General features: G+C 33.5%; 1 protein-coding gene across 4 annotated transcripts in view; it reads right to left on the reverse strand.

The window, feature by feature from the left end:
* PCDH15 (protocadherin related 15) overlaps positions 1 to 21,510 on the reverse strand; it is a 914,927-nt gene that overhangs the window by 758,308 nt on the left and 135,109 nt on the right. For all 4 annotated transcript variants that reach the window (XM_031652624.1, XM_031652623.1, XM_031652625.1 and 1 more), the window contains exon 2: positions 9,037 to 9,102. In XM_031652624.1, coding sequence (XP_031508484.1) covers positions 9,037 to 9,102 — 66 coding nt within the window. The remainder of the gene's footprint in view (positions 1 to 9,036; positions 9,103 to 21,510) is intronic.

Consider the following 21,510-nt stretch of genomic DNA (forward strand, 5'->3'; position numbering starts at 1 on the left):
AAAATATAGTTACTACCTCTGAAAATTTAATTTTAATTTTAAATTAGAAATGTCAAATTGCAAATGGTTTTTATTCTCATTTCATGAACTGCAAAATCACATGACATATTGATGTTAAATCGTTTGCAGTTTCTTAGAGTATTTAAATAAAAAATATTTACTCATGCAGAATAATTATATTTTAAAATTACTAACACGTGGAGTAGACAGCAAATTATTAATGAAAGTAAAATTTGACTTTCCATTATTTTCTTTAATTCAAAATATTATATTCTGTCTAATTATACTCTTTAAAAATATCATTTCGTGATGCATGTGTCTACTTTATCTAACTTCCCTTAAAGGCTAAAAGACCTAAGTGAAGATTTTATCATCAAAAGTTAAAAACTAAAGTGAACCATTTTCCAAGAATTAGACAGTATTTTTACACAGCCATTAAATCATATCACATGACAAGGCTGATAAACTTCATCTGTCATATGAAATTATCTAATACCCCAAAATAACTAAAATAAAATATAATTTTATAAATTTACCTGGTTATCTGAATAATCAGGTTTTTCATTTTATGAAATACTCTTAAATGTAAAAAAAAATAAAAAATATGAATACATAAAATATGTATATTTTATTCTTTAATTTATGATAATATCGGTTTTAAAATACTTTAGTGTTAGATTTATTTTTCTTTGATTTGGCCGAATATTCAGTTTCATTTATTTATTTATTTATTTATGAGATATAGTCTCACTCTGTCACCTGGGCTGGAGTGCAGTGGTGCAATCTTGGCTCACTGCAAACTGTGCCTCCTGGGTTTAAGCAATCTTGGGCCTTGGCCTCCCAAGTAGCTGGGATTACAGGCACATGCCCCCATGCCTGGCTAAAATAATATTCAGTATTATTTTATATGCATACATACAAACACACCAGCATTCCCTCACATTAGAATACTGTTATATTATTTTCTATTATTTCAAAAAAATCTTAGTGAATACAAAAATAAATTTTTGTCTTCATTGTAGACACGGTAATTCAAGCAAAAAAATTACTTGAAATTAAAAATAATCACACTACCTATTTTTATACATGCAAGGTGAATTTCAATTAAGGGTTAATTATGTTAAAAAATCTTAATCATAGTAATGCTCCAAACTATCCTAAATAGGCAGATAAGTCTCATTTAAGTCCCTTGCAGCTGTTATTTGTGAAATTCACGTTAATCTTAGTGGTTCAGTTACTCATACAATAGCATTTGAAATGCCTACTATGTACCAGGAGCAATTCGTGGATTATAGCAATGAATGAAAAAATACAGTCTTTGCCCTCACCGAAATTGCAATCTAATATAATGATCCAAATATTCTCTATTCTGAGACAAAAGGTGCTGACAGTTGTTTGCAGAAAAATATTAGCCACAGGCTTGCAGGTGTGTCTTATCCCTAGAGTGTGGCTTTGTATTTACAGGCTTACAAAATTCTTTTTACAGGGAATTCTTCTTGTTTTCTGACCACTTTGTTAACATAAAAACAATTATATGTTTTATTCATGTAATAAGATTTACAGAAGACATTTCTTTTACATATTGTTAAAATGTTAGTGCTATCTCTGATCAACTATATCACAGAATGAAGAAGGCACATCTTTGTGTAGTCTTAAGTTTAACTAATAGTCAATAATTGAAAAACTCAAAGGTAAGGTAATCTTAGAATCCTAAAGAAAACATATATATAATTATAGTAATGTTCACACAGTTTCCTATCAGTGTTTTATCTACCAACAATAATAAATACTTTATATAAAATAGTGATTTTTAATCAGAGAAATATACAAGGTTCGCAATGTAGGATTATGTGAAAGGATAATAATTCTCTGTTAATTTTAAATTGCTGGTATTTTAGTCAACTAAAAATCTATCATGAGTATTAACTGATTTACCTCTCCTGAAAAAAATGAAAGCAAGGAGTAGCATATAGTTAATGTTTTTAAGAAAGCATGAAAAAGTATGAAGAAGAAATATATTTTGTGAGATTTAGCTGGAATTTGAAATTGGCTGAAATAAAATTGAAATAATTGCTTTTCTCCTGGGATTCAAAATGGACTTCAAAAAATAGTTTTAACTGAAACAAATCTATTTATTGTGAAACATTATTTCAAATACATCAAGGTCCAAGATGTCAAAAGAATATTCAAATAATACAAATAAAACATTTACTTAGCAAAACTTTAATATTTGCTATGCAATACAGAATGGAAATTCTAGTAGAGGTATCAATTGATAATCAGTAATAGAAAAACAGAAAGAAAATATTTGTTATAACAGTATTCCATAAAACATACTCATTGAAAAGAAATTTTAGATTATTTGCAAGATTTGGTAGAGTCTCAAGTGTAGCATGAAAATTAATCACTTACTGTTTTTAAGTCATTTATAATATTTAGTCTAACTATTGTCAATAAGATCCCTCATATCTCTAAATAAACCCTTGTAAAGATACTGAATAAACTCCATAGAGAATATTGGTGGAAGCTATTTGCTATTTTCTCACAAATATGCTCACCCCTTGCCTGTCCCGAAGTACTAAGATAAAACCTAGCACATTAATCAATTTTTACCAAAATATATTCAATAAAGAAGATCATTTTATCAAGCAAAGTACGTATGTTTGTAAGGATGTATCTGAAATGTGAAGCTGCTGTTATTGATAATTTTTTAAAGAGATGCTATTAATGATTTTTTAAAGATAATGTAATATAACAAAAATCACTTATTAATTTTGATGATACCACACTATTACATTTTCTGACACTAAATATTACTTTACAATAGAAATCTATCATGTTCATATTGACTTTTGGGATGACCGCAATAATCCTCTACTATATGTTAAATGAGGCAGTGATACCACTGAGCCAAACTGAATGATTTAATGCATTTTCTGATTTTTTTCTGAGTAAAACATATTTTTAAAGAATAAAGTTATCTGTGATTGTGAACAAACATATCTACACACAGTTGTGAATTTGAATTTTTAATTATGTACTACTAGGACATTGAATGAAAGATGAAAAAAAGAATTATTCTTTGTAAACTATATGTTGCTAGATGAGGCCACCATCAACTGATTTGTTGGCAAATCAATTAAAAAGTCAAAAACATTTTTGACTAATCTACATACATTCAATCAACATCCATCTTCTCTATTTCAACCACATTTGCTCTTTCTCATCTTATCCAGCTATCTTCTTGCCATTTGTTAAACTTATCAGTCATATTCATCTTCAGAGTCTTTGAATTTATTCCTCTGTCTATAATGTGAATTTCCTCGGTGAATGCATGGCTCAGGTCTTCAGTCTTAACTTTATACAGTTTTGCTCAAATGTAGTATCCTCAAAGAAACAAGTCCTCTATCTGAAACAGCGTCACTGCCTCCTCAGTTGTTCATCACTCCTTGGTTTCTCGCTCTGTTTCATTTTTTCTCCCTATAGTTACCTGTCTCTACCTCCATGTGGAAAGCGGTTTTGCCTGTTTCCTTCTCTGATGCATCATCAGTACCACAACAGATTCTCACACAGTACAGGGTGTCGATAATCATACCTTGAATAAACAACTAAGTAAATAAGTGATTAATGAAATGATTTATTGATTGAACAACAAAATTATGTATTGGGCATGTGTTCAAGATTGTCTGTAATAGGGAATGAGAGAATTGCAAGCAGGTGGTCTTCACTTATATTCTAGGTCAGCTACTTTGTTGTAAAAATGAAGACAAATTTGGGAGAATAATTTTACTCCTATACTTTGACTAGGAACTATTGTCTTTCTTACTCAAAACCAACTTAAGAAGCAACCCTCTCAACCATACCCAAGTCTGACAACTCAAAGCACTGCTCTGTAAAATTGTAAATTTTCAAAAGCAAACATACAGATGACAGTAAAAGCAATATCCTAGTTTTCAATGTGTCCTGAGGTACATGAAAAGAGCTTAGTGCTAACCAGGCCAGCATTTTTGGCTTGAGAACCAAGGATTACTATATGACAAAATGGAGAATCTAGAAAGCAAAAACTTGGATCAATGGCAAAAAAATCTTGATTCTTGTCATCAATGGCAAGTTGCTTTGGTGGATTTTTTAAAAAGCACTCAATAGGCCAGGTGTGGTGGCTCACACTTGTAATCCTAGCACTTTGGGAGGCTGAGGCGAGCAGATCACAAGGTCAAAAGATTGAGACCATCTGGCCAACATGGTGAAACCTAGTCTATACTAAAAATACAAAAATTAGCCAGGCGTGGTGGCACATGCCTCTAGTCCCAGCTACTCGGGAGGCTGAGGCAAGAGAATAGCTTGAACCCGGGAGGCATAGGTTGCAGTGAGCCAAGATTGAGCCACTGCACTCCAGCCTGGGTGACAGACTCCATCTCAAAAAACAAACAAACAAACAAACAACAAAAAAACAAAAAAGCACTCAATATATTAGTATATATCTACATTTTGTTGAATAAACCCATTTGAATTTAATAAAAAGTAGTGTACTTTAACAGTGCATAGATTATAACAATTTCATAAAACTTTTATTATTGAGTATACTTAAGAGATTCATTTCTATTTATACTGAAAAGTAAGTATACATACTTTGCTTAAACTACACTACCTGAAATAAATATAAAATAAATGTTCGTTTTAGTATATATGTCAAATTTGTATGAAGTAGTCATGGATGAAGGAATATCAAGTACTTTCATATTCATTAAATCACATGACATCACTTACATTTCATTGAATTACATAAGTAACTCAATTTAGGAATAGTTGGCATTTGAATATTTGTTTTGAAAACTGCTGTAGGAAATATTTTAAGTCCAAAAAATGTTTCAAGATAGTTTTTGAATTACTATTTTTATCTAGTACTTGCTAAGAACCTTTATACTGTTGATTACTGCACTCTATTCAAAAATGAAGGTAGTGATCAGATTTTCCATTCTTAACAGGTAAGAAACTCACAGCACAATTAGCTCAGTAACATAAATCAGTAATCTAACAGTCAATATTTGATCATAAGGAAAGGAAGAAGTGAAAGAATAGTTTATGGTAAAAGGAAATTTAGAGAAGAAAAGCTTTGAAGAAAAGGAATGGTAAAATCTAAGACCTTGAGAGAACCGGTGTAAGGAAGAGAGGATAGAGAAATACTGCTTAGGAAAGTTCTGTACGAAGAAATTCTTCATGAGCTTTATTTCAAAGCCAGTAATTGAACTTTGGTGCTTCCTCCATTCTTACATCGATAAATTTCCACAAGCAACTCACTCCCCAAATAACTTTAAAAAAATTGTACAATCTAAATGTAAACTTCTTCACTGAGTCTATCATGGCATCCTTGGTTGATGCTGCTTTCAAATCATGGAGATACCTCAGAATTACCTTTCATTTCCCAAATTTACTAAGAGTGTGCAATATATTTTAAACTTTAAATTCATGAAGCTCCTTCAGGGTGGGTCTTCTAATCTTTCACGTAGTGATATCCTTTTGCCTCTGAATCTATCCATTTCTGTACAGTCACAGTGGTGTGTTCTAACCATGACTTAAAATCATTTTCTCCTTCTCTTTACATAGCAGCGTCTGTACACTTCAGTAGATTCTGAGAATTAGTTTGAATGAGTGGTTCCAAAGTCTGTTTAATGTCAATCTATAGTTGCTGTAAAGCAGCCAAGGACTCTGATGTGGCTGGCACTTAGTGGCAGGTCTTTAAATGTCCCAGAGTAACTGCCCCCACCTCTCTCCTTTCAGTAAGGCTTCAATGCTCTAAGCAACGTAGAGTCAAGAGAAACTAGAAAATATCTGTTCAGAAAGACATTTTAGACATTCTCATTTAATTAAACATAGATAATGTGATCTGTTTCTCAAATGCATTCTCCCCTCAAAATGAAATTACATACTAAATGCATTCTACATGCTAGTTCAAGAGCTTTCTGGTGGTAGTCAGGAACCAACATATCTCTTTGTGTGCCCACTTTGCCCCTTTACAATGTAAGCTTAGTATTACCAGTAGTTGTGATGAAAATAATCTCTTGTTCAGCCCAAGATAATGTAATGAATCTGTCATTAAGGTGCTGTTGAGGACAAAGATCAGGAAGCGAAAGCATCTAACAGAGACCAGGGTGAGAAAGAAGCTTATGGATCTCTGTCTGTTAAACTTGTAATTCTTCCAAGCATGCACATATGTATAAATGCAATTGACATATATATTCACAAAGAATATTTTCATCCCACAAATTATGAAAGTCTTTGAAAGATAGAGACATGTGTATAAATAAGTGTTCTATAAATGTAGCTCAATGACTTACATAAACAATTAGCAAAAAATGAGCTATTTAGATGCTTTGTTTTAGTAGTGAATGTATTTAGCTATAGAGATTGTTTAGCAATAGACATCAGTTAAGTGAGCCACAGGCAAGTTGATTTGAAGTAAATTTACTAATTTAGCTGATTAAAGATTTGTTAAGCCTTTCTTTTCAAAGAAGCCTCAAAGCCTTTAAAAATGAGTGCTCATCATTCTGGTAAAATAGGAAATCCACATGTGTTATTACTACCAATTAAAAGATACTGGAAATGAGAAATTAAGAGAGTACAGACCAAGGCTAAAAATAACTATTTCTTTTCTTTTCTTTCTGTTTTTCAGACAGGATCTCACTCTGCTGCCCATGCTTCAGTGCAGTGGAATGATCACAATCACAGCTTACTACAACCTCCCCTCCCGGCCTCCCAGGTTCAAGTGATTCTTGTGCCTCAGCCTCCCAAGTAGCTAGGACTATGAGTGGGGTGCCACCACACCTGACTAATTTTTGTACTTTTAGTAGAAACAGGGTTTGCCATGTAGGCCAGGCTGCTCTTGAACTCCTGAGCTCTAGCAGTCCAGTCACCTCAGCCTCCCAAAATGCTGGGACTATAGGCATGAGCCACCCAACATGGCCAAAAATAACTGTGTCACTGGGAAGTTTAGATTGCCTAAAGAAAAATATAAAAACATTTGTATGGATTTTTCCCTTAGATTTTTAAGACAAGAATGATTAAAACACTACATTATAATATCTGGCAGAGGTTCATTTGATCACCATATTTTTAGAAATTTAATGCAAAAGAGAAATGCAAAACATTATTCTCTAGATCGGTATTTATGCTTCTTGTGGTGACACTTAAATAACTCTGGCAGCTTTCTGAGTAGCTGGCAGTTTCTACAAAATATGCCAAGTAAGGAGCACAACATTACTACACTATATCATGCCATTTTCTTCTAAAACAGAAATACTGAACTTTCACCACATGCAACTGTACAGCAATGCTATGGCAACATCTTCATAGAGTTCCTACGCTCCTTTGAAAAGCAGGATCTAATCAGCACAAAAGGAAATAAACTATCATCATTGCTGTTGCTATAATTACCTAGTTGGCAAAATAAGCTCTATACAGAATCACACATTAAAACAAATTTGCTTAGGAAAACTAAATGTTTTATTTCAGCTCAGCTTATATTTTCAAGGGAATCGGTTAACAATTAGAAATGAAATTGTTGATAAACATTGCATTATGTTTATTGAATTTTTATTTCTGGTTAAAAAGGTTAACTGTTTTCACTGTGGAATATTTAGAAAATATAGATTTCTTTCTTTAAAAATAGTTAACCATAAGGAAGCCATAATTCATCATTAGAAGACAGGATCTTTTTTTGTGTATCTTTTACTTTATAGTATTTTGATATTTTTTCTCTACTGTAGACACATTTGGGATTTATTTCCAACTTACATAAATGCATCATAATAACACTAACTCGATATGATTTTATTATCAATAAAGATAGATTTTAAAAACGTACTCAAAATGTTCACGTTTTTGTAATCACTTAATGTGGCAAACATTTTGTTGATGCTTAAATTTGTTTAAACAGAGGCCAGCAGTACTGTAGATATTTCTGAGTGATTTCAAAGAATGTGCAGGAATATACGTCTGTGTCAATTCTTTAAACGAGTAAAAGGAGCATCGGTAATGCAGCACAATCAATCACGAACAAGTAAACTGATGCAGGAATTGCCCATACACGTTTTCAAAGGACATGCAGATGTGTAGATTGAATTACAAGAAAAAAGATCACTTTCTAATAAGGCAATTGACATAATTATTTTGTAAAAAATACAAAAGTGCAAGAACGTACTTTAGAGTAAATATTAAGTACAAGCTTAATGGAAGAGTCTATCATGTAATTAGCAGACAAAGTGAGCCACAGACCACATTTACATACTTAGTTTAAAATAGAAACGGAGTCCCAAGAGAATAGAAACATTGTCCCAAGAGATAACCATTTCACTGCTGCCCAGTTGAGGAGAAAACAATTGAAATATTTCTACATTAAAGTTCAGAGAGTCAAGGCAGCTGCTGCAGAACAAGAACACTAATGATAAGGAAAAAAAGAGTTTTTCCAAAGAGGAACTGGATATGAATTAGATATTGTTAATTACCTCAGACGGCCCAAGTGAAAATTCAGACTTCTTTCTCTGTTCTTGACCTTATTTCATGTTCTCACTTTCTAAGCACATTTGGTTTTCATGTTAATCAGTCACAATTACCATGTCTAATCGACTGTGGATCTAGATCCTTACCAGATCCCGGCCAATATAAGTTAGCAATGCAAGACTTATTTTGTGGTCCATTTCTTTGGAGGAATACGTTGTGTTTCAGTTCAATGACTATATACATGATGGTCAACTTCCAGCCCATATCTGGATGCATTCTTGAGTTGACTCTGAATCAAATAATTTATTCTAAATTAAAACTAAATATTTATATTAATCAAATGAGGCTTTTATAATGTACTCCAAGTAAAGCATGAATTTCCAGAGAATGGCATAATTGAAGCCCATACTAGAGGATAATTATTCATGGATGTGGGTTGAAACTTTCATTTTAATACCTCCACTTATAGCAGATTGAGAATTAAAATCTGAAGAAAACTCTCTTAGATGAGACATTTGTAAAATAAAAAAACTCACTCACCATTCCGACTCTCTTCATCAATAGCAACTATGGTAGCTGGAGGTCCTCCCCTAGCTAGTTTGCAATCTAAAGAGAGAAAATAATGAAAAGTAAGAATTGACTGCAGGGGCACACACACTGAGAAAAAATTCATTGAGATGTATATTAATATTTAAAAAGGAAAATCTTGCAACCTAATTGATATGCATCACTACTTTTAATATTATTTTAAAATATTTTATAATAATGACACAGATTCCTTACCACATCATAATACAATCACTCTGTGCACCACAAACTACTCAAATCTTACTGAGAAAGCACCAGCAGGCACCACTGGAGAACAGAAGTCCTTCAGGACATATATAATGTGATGGAAATTTAACCCAAAGAAATAACATAAAGGGATGATTAACAAGGATAAATTGTAATTAAAGCATCACAACACAAACAAACATAATTGGACTTTAATTGTGATAAAGGGTCTAATTAGAGCGAGTGAATAGAATTTTAATAATGTTCTAAAGAGAATAAAACAAAGACAGACAAGCAATGCTCATGAAGTTGTTTGGGGTTTTTATTTTTGTCATCTTACCCTCATATTGCCAGTCTGGAGTCAAAAGTATAGAGTCATCAATGGAAGCAGATCAGAAAAATGGAAGAAAGAAAGGAAGAAAGAATATATGTATATATTTAGTGAGAGATTTAAAGATATAAAAAGCATTATACCATAATATTATCTAATGATTTGTGGAAATAGAATATATAAACTTCCCATCAGATTTTGTACTTCTAATATAATACTAACACATTCACTAGATAATACACATCATTAGCATTTTAAAAGCCATTACAAAAAGACTTGAAAATAACATAAATTGCTATGTTTCTTATGAAAAGATAAATAAGAATTACTTATGAACAGTGTGTTATCTGTATGCTGAAAAAACTTTAAGAATAGTGCCTGTCAATCAGTAGTGATGACTAATTCATTATTTCAAACACTGATAATATCCTGCCAGGTATCACATGATAATGAACATAAAAATAGTATCATGAGCTATAACATCCATGACAGTTGAAATGCGAAAGCTTTGCCTGCAGGATGTCAAATGTGCATCTCTGAGACGTAAAGTACTCTCCTAGGAAGTACTCTGTGAGGCTGAGAGGGCTAGGTCATGCAGTTATACATACACGGCACACTTCTGTACAGCAGGGGAAATTAATTTTGCTTAACATTTTCCAAATTCGTGTGTTATTTGGGAAATAATTTCAAGGTTTATTTACTCATTTATTAAAATTCTGCCATTTAGTAGATACATATACATGAAAAATTAGACCTTTGGGAAGCACTGTTCTGTATTGTAAGGTATGTACTCTCTCATATGAAGCAAAGAAGCTGGGAGAGCTACAAATTTTCTCTATTTATACTTGTCAATATTCAAGGAGTTCCAAGTCATAACATTTTCAGATCTAAAGTATCTCATACTCATTATGCCTCTTCCTCTCCTTATGCCCTCCGACAGAGCTCAGCACTACATTATTTGTCATCTCTGCTCTTGATTTAGTTTCCTCGCTGATCTCCCAGAAGTCTTGTTCTCATCCTGCATTCATCTATTCCTTTCATGAGGATGATTTTCATGTACCCAAATCAAAAGTGAAATAATGGCAGTCCTCTGAACAAAAACCTTACATGTTTCTTTTGGAGAAAAGGGAAAAAAAGAATCAGAAGAACAAAGTTTCTTCACATGGCCTCAACATCCTTTATTGAGAATTAAGCAACCTGTCCTTCAATTACGTGAATACTCTTACTGTTGCTGGAATGTTCCTTGTATTTTTAGGAAAATTTTGTTATCTAAATTCATTGTCACCTTTTTCTGCCTAGGAAATCTCTGCTTCTTTTCGTAGAATTAGATATTTCACATATTTGCACTTAGTGCAAATTAATTTTGATTAAAGCCTTCCAAATTTTCATGTTACTTGAAAAATGATTTCACAACTTCCTTATTTATTTACTGTTTTATAAAATTCGGTCAATTATTATGCACACAGAAATGAATAATTAGGCTTTGGAAAGCACTGTTCCATATTGTAAGGTATACATTCTCTCATATGTACTCACTACACATATACACACTCATGTCACTGTGTGCCAATGCCATAATACCTACTGAAAATGGATAAAATGTATGTATTTTAGTGAGAATATTGGTAGAGGAATAAATATTTAATCAACAACTTTATGGGCAAGCAGAATATAGAAAAATACAAAAAGGGGAAATTTGGATATAAATATTTTTAAACCTTTTTACAATTTATTACTATTAACTTTAAAGGTAGGCTTTATGAAGCTAAGCCAAATAATATCTTCATGTTCCAGCCCTTCCTCACTCTCCACCTTAATTTCTCCACCAAAGTTAATTCTCCATTCATACCAAACCAAATGTATGTGTGTTGCATCAACTGTTAAAACATACTTTCCACTCTTCTTCCCCTGGTTAATTTTATTCCTCTTTCAAGAATCTGTCAGGCATCAACTCTTCTTGAAAATCTTTCTCATTGTCACTGTAGATTAAATGCTTTTTCTCAGTATTCCTGCAGTACACACTGTATCCCACTGGACTAATTGTACCATTGACAACATACTAACATGTCTTTCTCTCTCACAAGAGTTCCTTCAGACCAAGCCTGCATCATTTTCATCTCGGTAACCTCAGAACCTGATACTGGTTCTGAAAGAATGTTTGTTGACTTTTTCCACACTGTAGCCTGCCAAGCTACAATCTTCCATTAAAACCTCTCCGTAAGAGTTGCTTGAAAGTCTCTGTTCTCACTAATCCCTCGATAGCAGAAACATTCCAGAAGAAGCTGCTTAACTACATTTTCTCCTGCTACAGTACCCTTAGATAATTCCCACTAAGATTTATTCTTTTAGTAGATTCAAAATTCTCCCCAATAAAACATTTCTTTTTGTATGCTACATATACTTCTGGATACATACAAAAATAATTTAAACTTTTTAAAGACTCAAAACACAAAATGAAAAGAGGTTAGGCAGACACATAATAAATAATCTATTGATAACACTGTTCATAACAAAGTGTTTTAAAATGATGCATTCAGGAAAGTATAATTAATTAGTTTTGAAGTGCACAAAAGCATTTTTAATAAGAACAATTATATTTAGAATTGTCTTGAAAAGAAAGTAACTTGGAGGTAACAGTCAACTATACATTATGTATGAAAATATCCAAATGTAAATCAAAGGGAAGACTAGAAAGCAATTTGGGGAATGGGGAGATTGTACTCTATAGTCTGTGGATTATCTGTCTGCCACAGGAAAGTCAGGTGAGCTGCTGATACTTGTACCTTAGGAATGGACCTCCTTAATCTATTTAATTTCACCCTTGACTGTCCTGGTTAAATCACAAATTCATTGTTTTTCATGCCTAAAGTTTCTAGCCTGTTAGGCCTATACTCATTTTCCATATCCAAGTACAGGATATGAATACCAATATCTGAATGCTCAGTATGGCTTATTTCTGCAAACTTGTCATAATGCTAAAAATAAGCCATATATTTAAAAATATTCATACGCAATAGATGAGATATAAAATCCAAAGAGAAGAATTAAAAAGACAAATAATGCCTGATCTCACAGATACTAAACCTGTGATACTCTGTTTTCATTGTAGCCTGAATTTTAAGAGCATATTACAGAGAGGTCAGACAAAGGCTTTTAAAAATCTAGGATTTTCCAAATATGCTCATTTTGTAAAACTAAGAGGAAGCAGCCAGGAAATAAAATTCTATTCCTACTTTAGCCTATTCTCAAAATGTTAAACATTGATCAATGTGTTTTCAATAAAACTTCAAACCTTTTACTTTAACAGATATATTAACATACTAATTGCCCCATATATTAATAACTTGTGTGTTGAATTTCTTCCCCATATTTCTCCTCTGAGCCTGGGTCCCATTTGCCCAGACAACTTCTGTACTTGCAATTTCAAAGTTGTCTTAAATGTAGCACTCCAAATCGCATCCCAGTTGCTATCGTAGCCCAAAACTGGACATTTCCAATATATATTATTTCAGCGAATGGCATAATTCTGCACCAAGCCGCATAAGCCAGAAACTAGGAAGTCACATTTCACTTTACCCATCTTTCTAGCTTTCCAAAATGCATCAATCAATAAGTCTTGAATTAAACTCCTAAAGAGAAACTTGTGATATCCACTCATTGTTTTCAATCTGCAGTAGTATCAGACTATCTCTTAACTAATCAAATAGGTTTTCCTAACTGCTTTCCTTACAATCAATCTTGTCCTTATTCTAATTTAATTTTCTATCTTTAAGCAGAGTGATCTTTATAATTAAAACTTTGCTTATTTTAAAAATAATTTACCATTTATTTTAGGTTATAAGCTGAAATATTTTGGCCATCTACAACTCATCACAAATATGATTCTAGAATGTAAACTAACATTTTATATAACCTACAAAGTCCTGCACAATATACCTTCTCCTTCTCTCTCTAGTCTCATCTATTTCCATGTTCCTATTTTCTCAAAACAAAATAGTTTTTGATCCCTTGACTAGGTATGGTGCCCCTATATACACTCTCATAACTCTGCTTCATAATATCAATTTACGATTACTTGATTATTCACAGAAAGAAACTCAGTGATAACATCGACCTTGTTTCTATTCCTCGTGGTTGTGTCCACGGGGCAGATTTTCCTGGCACATTTTTTATTTCAAGTAATTATTTACTGAAGGCAAAAATGAAGGGCCTCAATCAAATTTGTAAACAATAAAATTAAAACAATACTCTGTACATTAATTCCTTTTCTTTTTAATTTTTCAAATGTCTTTCTCAAATGAAAGTACAACAGGTCCTTGAATGACATTGCTTCACTCAATGTCATTTCATTGTAACAATGAAAAAAAAAACACAACAACAACAACAACAACAACTAATTCCAGGCCTGAGTCACTATCTGTGTGGAGTTGGCAACTTCTCCCCAAATCTGTGTGGACTTTCCCTGGGTACTCCAGTGTCCTCCCACATCTCAAAGATGTGCATGCTAGGTTCATTGGTATGGCTACATGGTACCAGTGTGAGAGTGTGGGGGTGTGCGTGCGTGGCCCTGAGAAGGAATGGTATCCTGTCCAGGGTAGGTTCCTGCCTTATACCCTGAGCTACTGGGCTAGCAGGCTCCCTGATGGGAGGCTCTGAACTGGTAAATAATTATCTCACTTTTTTTGATTAATCTTTCTTTAATGAACGTATAGCTCACATTTATTTCAATATTGAATATAATAATTATTTTGTCTTTATTTAGAAGTGTGGTGATGTTTCTGTAACCATAACTATGCCATGGGAACTTAACTTGTTTATATTTTGTTTAGCCTATAATAAAATTGGGTTTCATTATATGTCATTTCCTTTAAAGTCTCAATTTCCAAGAACCTATGGACAATATTAACTGAAGACTTACTGTAGTCAGGAAAAAATGGATGGATAATTTGTTATCTAAATATAAGGTCATTGGTTATATCTCAGCAGATGTGAAAGGCTACCAATAAAGTAAAAAAAAAAAGGTGCAGAGAATTCTGCAAGACTTTGAGGTTATTTGGAAGAAGTTATGAAAGATTAGAGAGAGCTCACAATCATAAAATAAAGTGATGAAAAAAAAAAAGAAAGGAGAAAAATGTTCACCTGCTTCCAATTGTCTATAATTTCTATTAGAATTCCAAGCTGTTTTATGATTTTACCAAATTGTATCTTAAAGGAATAAAACTAAGAAATTTCAAATACTAAAGTTTAAATTATGTCAAAGATCAACTTACCTTTTTTTTGTCATCTTAGAACTTTTAAGCTATTCCTTACAAGCTGCGTAAATCACCAGTGAACTCTGTGGCACCCAGTAGAGTATTTGACTTAACATAATCACTTAATTTATTTGCTGAATTAGGAAGTATCTTCCTCTATGGAAAAGTAATAAAATGAATAATCTATCAAATCCTTAGCTTTAATCATTTCAAATCTTTCGGGGATTTGCTTTAAGATGTTAAAGAAATGGATTTCTAATATATTATAGTGGTTGTGAACATGTGCTTTGGGGTCACAAAACCTAAGTTCAAATCCTAACTTTGCTTTTTAACAGTTGTATAATATTGGACAAATTATTAACCTCTTGTATTTCATTAATGGGGATAAGAGTAATTACAACTAACTCATATATTTTTACAACAAGGACAAAATGAGAAAATCTATGGTAATTTCTTATAAGGGTGGCAAAATGTACAGGCAGAATAGGCATACATTTGCTTTTTATAGTATCCTTATTTTCATGAGGAACATATTTGAATAAAATGGTTTTTTTCTATTTTTTTTCCTTGATCCAAGGGCTGATAGTAAATGTAGTAAATAAGCCCTTAGCTTTCCCAAATATTCAGTGATGCCAGATCTCAGTTATATACGGGATTGTGAAATGTATTTTTATTAAGAATAAAAGTAATTACAGGAAATGTCACTGGTAGTCTGTAGGGACAAAAATTTGCTTGAATTCCTATCCCAGATACCAAGCTAGATATACTCTGATGGATTACATTTACTAGGGAAAAATAGACTCCTTGAACTTGAAGCTTAAAAAAAGTAATGGGGTTCTCACACTCCTCTACTGGTCCCACTATGTCTCTGAAACGTGTCGGTGAGATTCCACAGAAAGATCAAGGAAGAGTTGCAGATTTTGTGAAACCTCTATTCCTGTCAACATTTCTCTATTATCAGTTTGGTTATTGAGAGTCATCTAGTCTCTTGCTCATGTGTTTGCATTTACATACACACACACACACACACACACACACACACACACACACACACAATGAATCTATTGCTAAGTTCAAAGCAATTTGGCTCCCCTTTCAAAGAGGGTACTGTGTTGTCTTTACATTTCATGCTACACAAGCATTCTGTTTTCAATTTGCATGTCATAAGCAGCAGTAGAGGGACTGTTCTCATTTTTTCCTGTTGATCTTTGGTATATTCATCTTCAGGAAAATACACACAAGAGTGAAATATTAAGACAGATACTACTTGTTTTACATTTTGACTGCTTCATCCAAAAGAAAAAGTCTGAACTTGATTTTATAAAATCAATGGAACAATAATCTAAGTTATATGATCTAAAGTTACAGTCAACAAAGTAACGGAAAAAGACAATGATTGAACAAAACCAAAATAAACTGAGTAAACTTAAGGATATAGCAAGTAATTCAGTTTCAGTTCAAGAATAGGATATGCTACTTGTGCTTAGTCTCTTGGCATCACTATTTCCTGATTTCAGATTTCACCATGAAAGGAGCAAATGATATTTTATGTACCTTATTGTCATTATTTATTGAATTATATAATTTGATGAAGACTTTCCAACAACATTGTCTAGTAATACCCACCAAATTCATTCATGGTAATTACTCAACATCATTGCTATCACCAGCACAATTTACTATGAGACCATAGCTACCTCAATCTGAACTTTTAAAAAAACAATTTCCGGCCGGGCGCGGTGGCTCAAGCCTGTAATCCCAGCACTTTGGGAGGCCGAGACGGGTGGATCACGAGGTCAGGAGATCGAGACCATCCTGGCTAACACGGTGAAACCCCGTCTCCACTAAAAAATACAAAAAACTAGCCGGGCGAAGTGGCAGGCGCCTGTAGTCCCAGCTACTCGGGAGGCTGAGGCGGGAGAATGGCATGAACCTGGGAGGCGGAGCTTGCAGTGAGCTGAGATCTGGCCACGTCACTCCAGCCTGGGCGACAGAGCAAGACTCCGTCTCAAAAAAAAAAAAAAAAACAAACAATTTCCTATTATTTCGTTTTATTCTAACTAGTCTATCAACAACAGCAGACTTGCATATAAATGGCATTTGGTCAGAGACAAAAAGTTCATACTTATTCTTAAGAAGTTTAAGGTTCTAAGTAATAATAATAATAAATGATAAGCCAGGGGCGTTAGGAAAATGACAGGATATGAAACAAATTGTCAGTAGGAGGCTGCTCCAAAGATGAAGTATAGATTGAAAATATTTTTATACTTTCTTATTTTATAGTTGTATGTAAATAGTGTCAAAACATGTTAGTCTCTGTATTCGTACATAATTCTCTTACATATAATTCATACCACATGAGTTAGAAACTGTTTCAGTTTTCCTTCCATTGTGGGTTACGACTCTTCTTTTCTTGTCTAAGCTTCCAGCAAGCAACCATGATTCCATTTGAGGAATTTAAAATGAATAGAACAATTCTTGGTCCAAGGTATAATTTTACCACTGACATCAAAAGAGGCCATACAATGATGTGGTTATGGCAATCATTAGAAAAACAGGAAACAACAGGCGCTGGAGAGGATGTGGAGAAATAGGAACACTTTTACACTGTTGGTGGGATTGTAAACTAGTTCAACCATTGTGGAAAACAGTATGGCGATTCCTCAAGGATCTAGAACTAGAAATACCATTTGACCCAGCCACCCTGTTACTGGGCATATACCCAAAGGATATAAATCATGCTGCTATAAAGATACATGCACACGTATGTTTATTGCAGCACTATTCACAATAGCAAAGACTTGGAATCAACCCAAATGTCCATCAGTGACAGATTGGATTAAGAAAATGTGGCACATATACACCATGGAATACTATGCAGCCATAAAAAAGGATGAGTTCATGTGCTTTGTAGAGACATGGATGCAGCTGGAAACCATCATTCTCAGCAAACTATCACAAGAACAGAAAACCAAACACCGCATGTTCTCACTCATAGGTGGGAATTGAACAATGAGATCTCTTGGAAATGGGAAGGGGAACATCACACACCGGGGCCTATTGTGTGTGTGAGGGGGATAGCATTAGGAGATACACCTAATGCTAATGACGAGTTAATGGGTGCAGCACACCAACATGGCACATGTATACATATGTAACAAACCTGCATGTTGCATGTTGTGCACATGTACCGTAGAACTTAAAGTATTTAAAAAAATAAAAAAGAACATAGCCTTGGAGACAGACTGCCTAGGTTAAATACTAGTCACATTTAGCACCTTGCTCACTCTTCAGACCTTTGAAAGTTAATTAAAATCTCTGAAGCTCAGTTGCATTATTTGTAAAACAGATGTTGTTTTAGAGAGTGGTGTCTGGCATATGGAAATGCTTTCTATGTTATTGTGAGGTAAAATTTTAATCTAACCAAATGAGCGAATCACTTAAAATAACATGTCTGTTTTTTAAAAAGCATTAAGCAATGATTGTCACATATTTTTTAAATATTTCAGTAGTAGTTTCTTACATTTTTAACATTCAAAGGAAAACCACGTTTTATTAGTAGATCAAATAAGGAATGGGGCATATGCTAACTTTTTAAAAAGTAATTTCAAATTTTCTTTTATATTTAGGAGGTACAGAATATACAGGTTGTTATCTGGGTATACTGTGAGGTTTGGGATATGATTGATTCCATCATCAGGTAATGAGCATAGTACTCAATAGATGTTTTTAAAATACTTGTCCCTCTTCCACCCTCTCCCCTTTTCAAGATCTCCAATGTCTGTTATTGCCATCTTCATGTCCATGGCTATGCAATATTTAGCTGCTACATATAACTGAGAACATGAATTACTTGGTTTTCTGTTCCTGTGTTAACTTGCTTAGGATAACAGCCTATAACTGCATCCATGTGGCTGCAAGTGACATGTTTTCATCCTATTTTTATGGCTGCATAGAATTCTATGGTGCATGTGCACCACATTTCCTTTATTCAATTCACTGTTGATGGACACTTAGATTGAATCCATGTCTTTGTTATTCTGAAGAGTACTGCAATGAACATACAAGTGCATGTGACTTTTTAGGAGAACAATTTGTTTTCTTTTAGATATATAACCAGTAATAGGATTGTGGGTCTAATGGTACATACAAAGAAGAGCTGGTACCAAGTCTGAAACTATTCCAAAATATCAAGGAGGAGAGACTCCTCCCTAACTCATTCTACAATACCAGCATCACCCTGATACCAAAACCTGTCAAAGACACAAGGAAGAAAGAAAACTATAGGTCAATATTCCTGATGAATATAGATGCAAAAATCTTCAACAAAATACTTTCAAACCAAATAAAGCTGCACATAAAAAACTTAATCTACCATTATCAAGTAAGCTTCATTCCTAGGATGCAAGATTGGTTCAATGTATGCAATTCAATAATTGTGATTCATCACATGAACAAAATTAAAACAAAAAACCATAAGGTTTTTGAGAAACTCCAAATTTCCACATTGGCTGAACTAATTTATATTCCCGCCAATAGTATACAAGCATTCCCTTTTCTTCGCAGCATTACCAGCATCTTTTGTTTTTTGACTTCTTAATAATAGCATTTTGACTGGTGGGAGGTAGTATCTCATTGTGGTTTTGATTTGCATTTCTGTGATGATTAGTGATGTTGAGCTTTTTTTCATGTTTGCTGTCCGCTTGTATGTCTGTTTTTGAGAGATGTCTGTTCATGTCTTTTGCCAATTTTTCAATGGGGTTATTTCGTTTGTGCTTGTTAAATTGTTTAAGTTTCTTATAGATTCTGGAGGTTAGACCTTTGCAGGTGCATAGTTTGAAAATATTTTCTACCATTTTGTAGGTTGTATTTGTACTCTGTTAATAGTCTTTTTTTGTTGGGCAGAAGCTCTTTAGTTTAAATAGGTCCCACTTGCCAATTTTTGTTTTTGTTGCAATTGCTTTTGAGGACTTGCCATAAATTCTTTGTAAATGCAAATGTCAAGAATAGCATTTCCTAGGCTTCCTTTTAAGATTCTTATAATTTGAGGTCTTACACTTAAACTTTTAATGCATGTTGAGTTAATTTTTGTAGATGGTGAGAGTAAGGGTCCAGTTTAATTCTGCATATGGCTAGCCAGTTAACTCAGTACCATTTATTGAATAGAGGGTCCTTTCCCCATTTCTTATTTTTAAAAATCAGATGATTGTAGGTGTGTGACTTTCTGGATTCTCTTTTCTGTTTCATTGGTCTGTGTATCTATTTTGTACCAATAACATGTTTTGTTATCAGTACTATAGCCTTAGAGTATAGTTTGAAAAAAGCTATGTTGTTTTTGCTTAGGATTGTGATATGGTTTGAGCTTGTGTCCCCATCCAAATCTCATGTCAAATTCTAACCTCCAATGTTGGAGAAGGGGCTGGTGGGATGTAATTGGATCATGGGTGCAGGATTCGCCTTTGCTGTTCTTGTGATAGTGAGTGAATTCACACAAGATCTGGTTGTTCTGAATTATGTAGTACCTTCCCTTTCATTCTCTTCCTCCTACGTTGGCCATGTCCCCAGCCATGCTTCCTCTACAGCCTGTGGAACCATGAACCAATTAAACCTCTTTTCTTTATAAATTACCCAGTCCCAGGTATTTTTTTATAACAATATAAGAACAAACTAATACAGATTGCTTTGTCTATTTGGGTTCTTTTTGGTTCCATATGAATTTCAGAATTTTTTCTAATTCCGTGTAAAATGGTATTGAAAGTTCAATAGGAATAGCATTGAATCTCTTTATTGCTTTGGAGATTATGGCAATTTTAACAATATTGATTCTTCTAGTCAATGAGTATGAAATGCTTTTCCATTTGTTTATGTTATCTATGATTTATTTCAGCAGTGTGTAGTTCTCCTTATACAGGTCTTTCAGCTTCTTGGTTGTATGTACTAACTAAAAGCCCTACTTAAAAGGCACAGAGTGATGGGTTCGATAAAGTAACAACACCCGTTCATCTGCTATCTTCAAGAGACCCTTCTCACATGTAATGATCCCCATAGGCTCAAAGTAAGGGGCTGGAGAAAGATCTATCATGCAAACAGAAAACCAAATGGAACAAGGGTCACTATTGTTATATCAAATAAAACAGCCTTTAAACCAACAACAATAAAAAAGAACAAAAAAGAGCATTATGTAATGATAAAGGGTTCAATTAAAAAAGAAGACTTAGTTATGCTAACTATTTATATATGCAATATTAGAGCATCCAAATTCATGAAACAAGTACTTCTAAACCTACAAAAACACTGACATAGCACACAATGATAGTGGGGGTCTTCACCACCCCACTGACAGCATTAGACAAATCATTGAGGCAGAAAACTTCTGCAGAAATTCTGGAGTTAAATTTGACACTTGAAAAATTGGGCCTAATTGATGTTTACAGGACACTCCATATATCAACCACGGAATATACATTCCTCTGATCTGCACACAGAATATACTCTAAGATCAACTACATGGTTGGTCATAAAGCAAGTTGCAAAAAATTCAAAAGAAGGTCTTTCCATAAAACAAGTCTCAAAGAAATCAAAGTTATACCAACCACAGGGGAATTAAAATAGAAATCTATAAAAAGAAGATCTCTCAAAAACACACAAATATATGGA

This window comes from Papio anubis, chromosome 11, assembly GCF_008728515.1.
Source record: "Papio anubis isolate 15944 chromosome 11, Panubis1.0, whole genome shotgun sequence".
Classification (NCBI taxonomy): domain Eukaryota; kingdom Metazoa; phylum Chordata; class Mammalia; order Primates; family Cercopithecidae; genus Papio; species Papio anubis.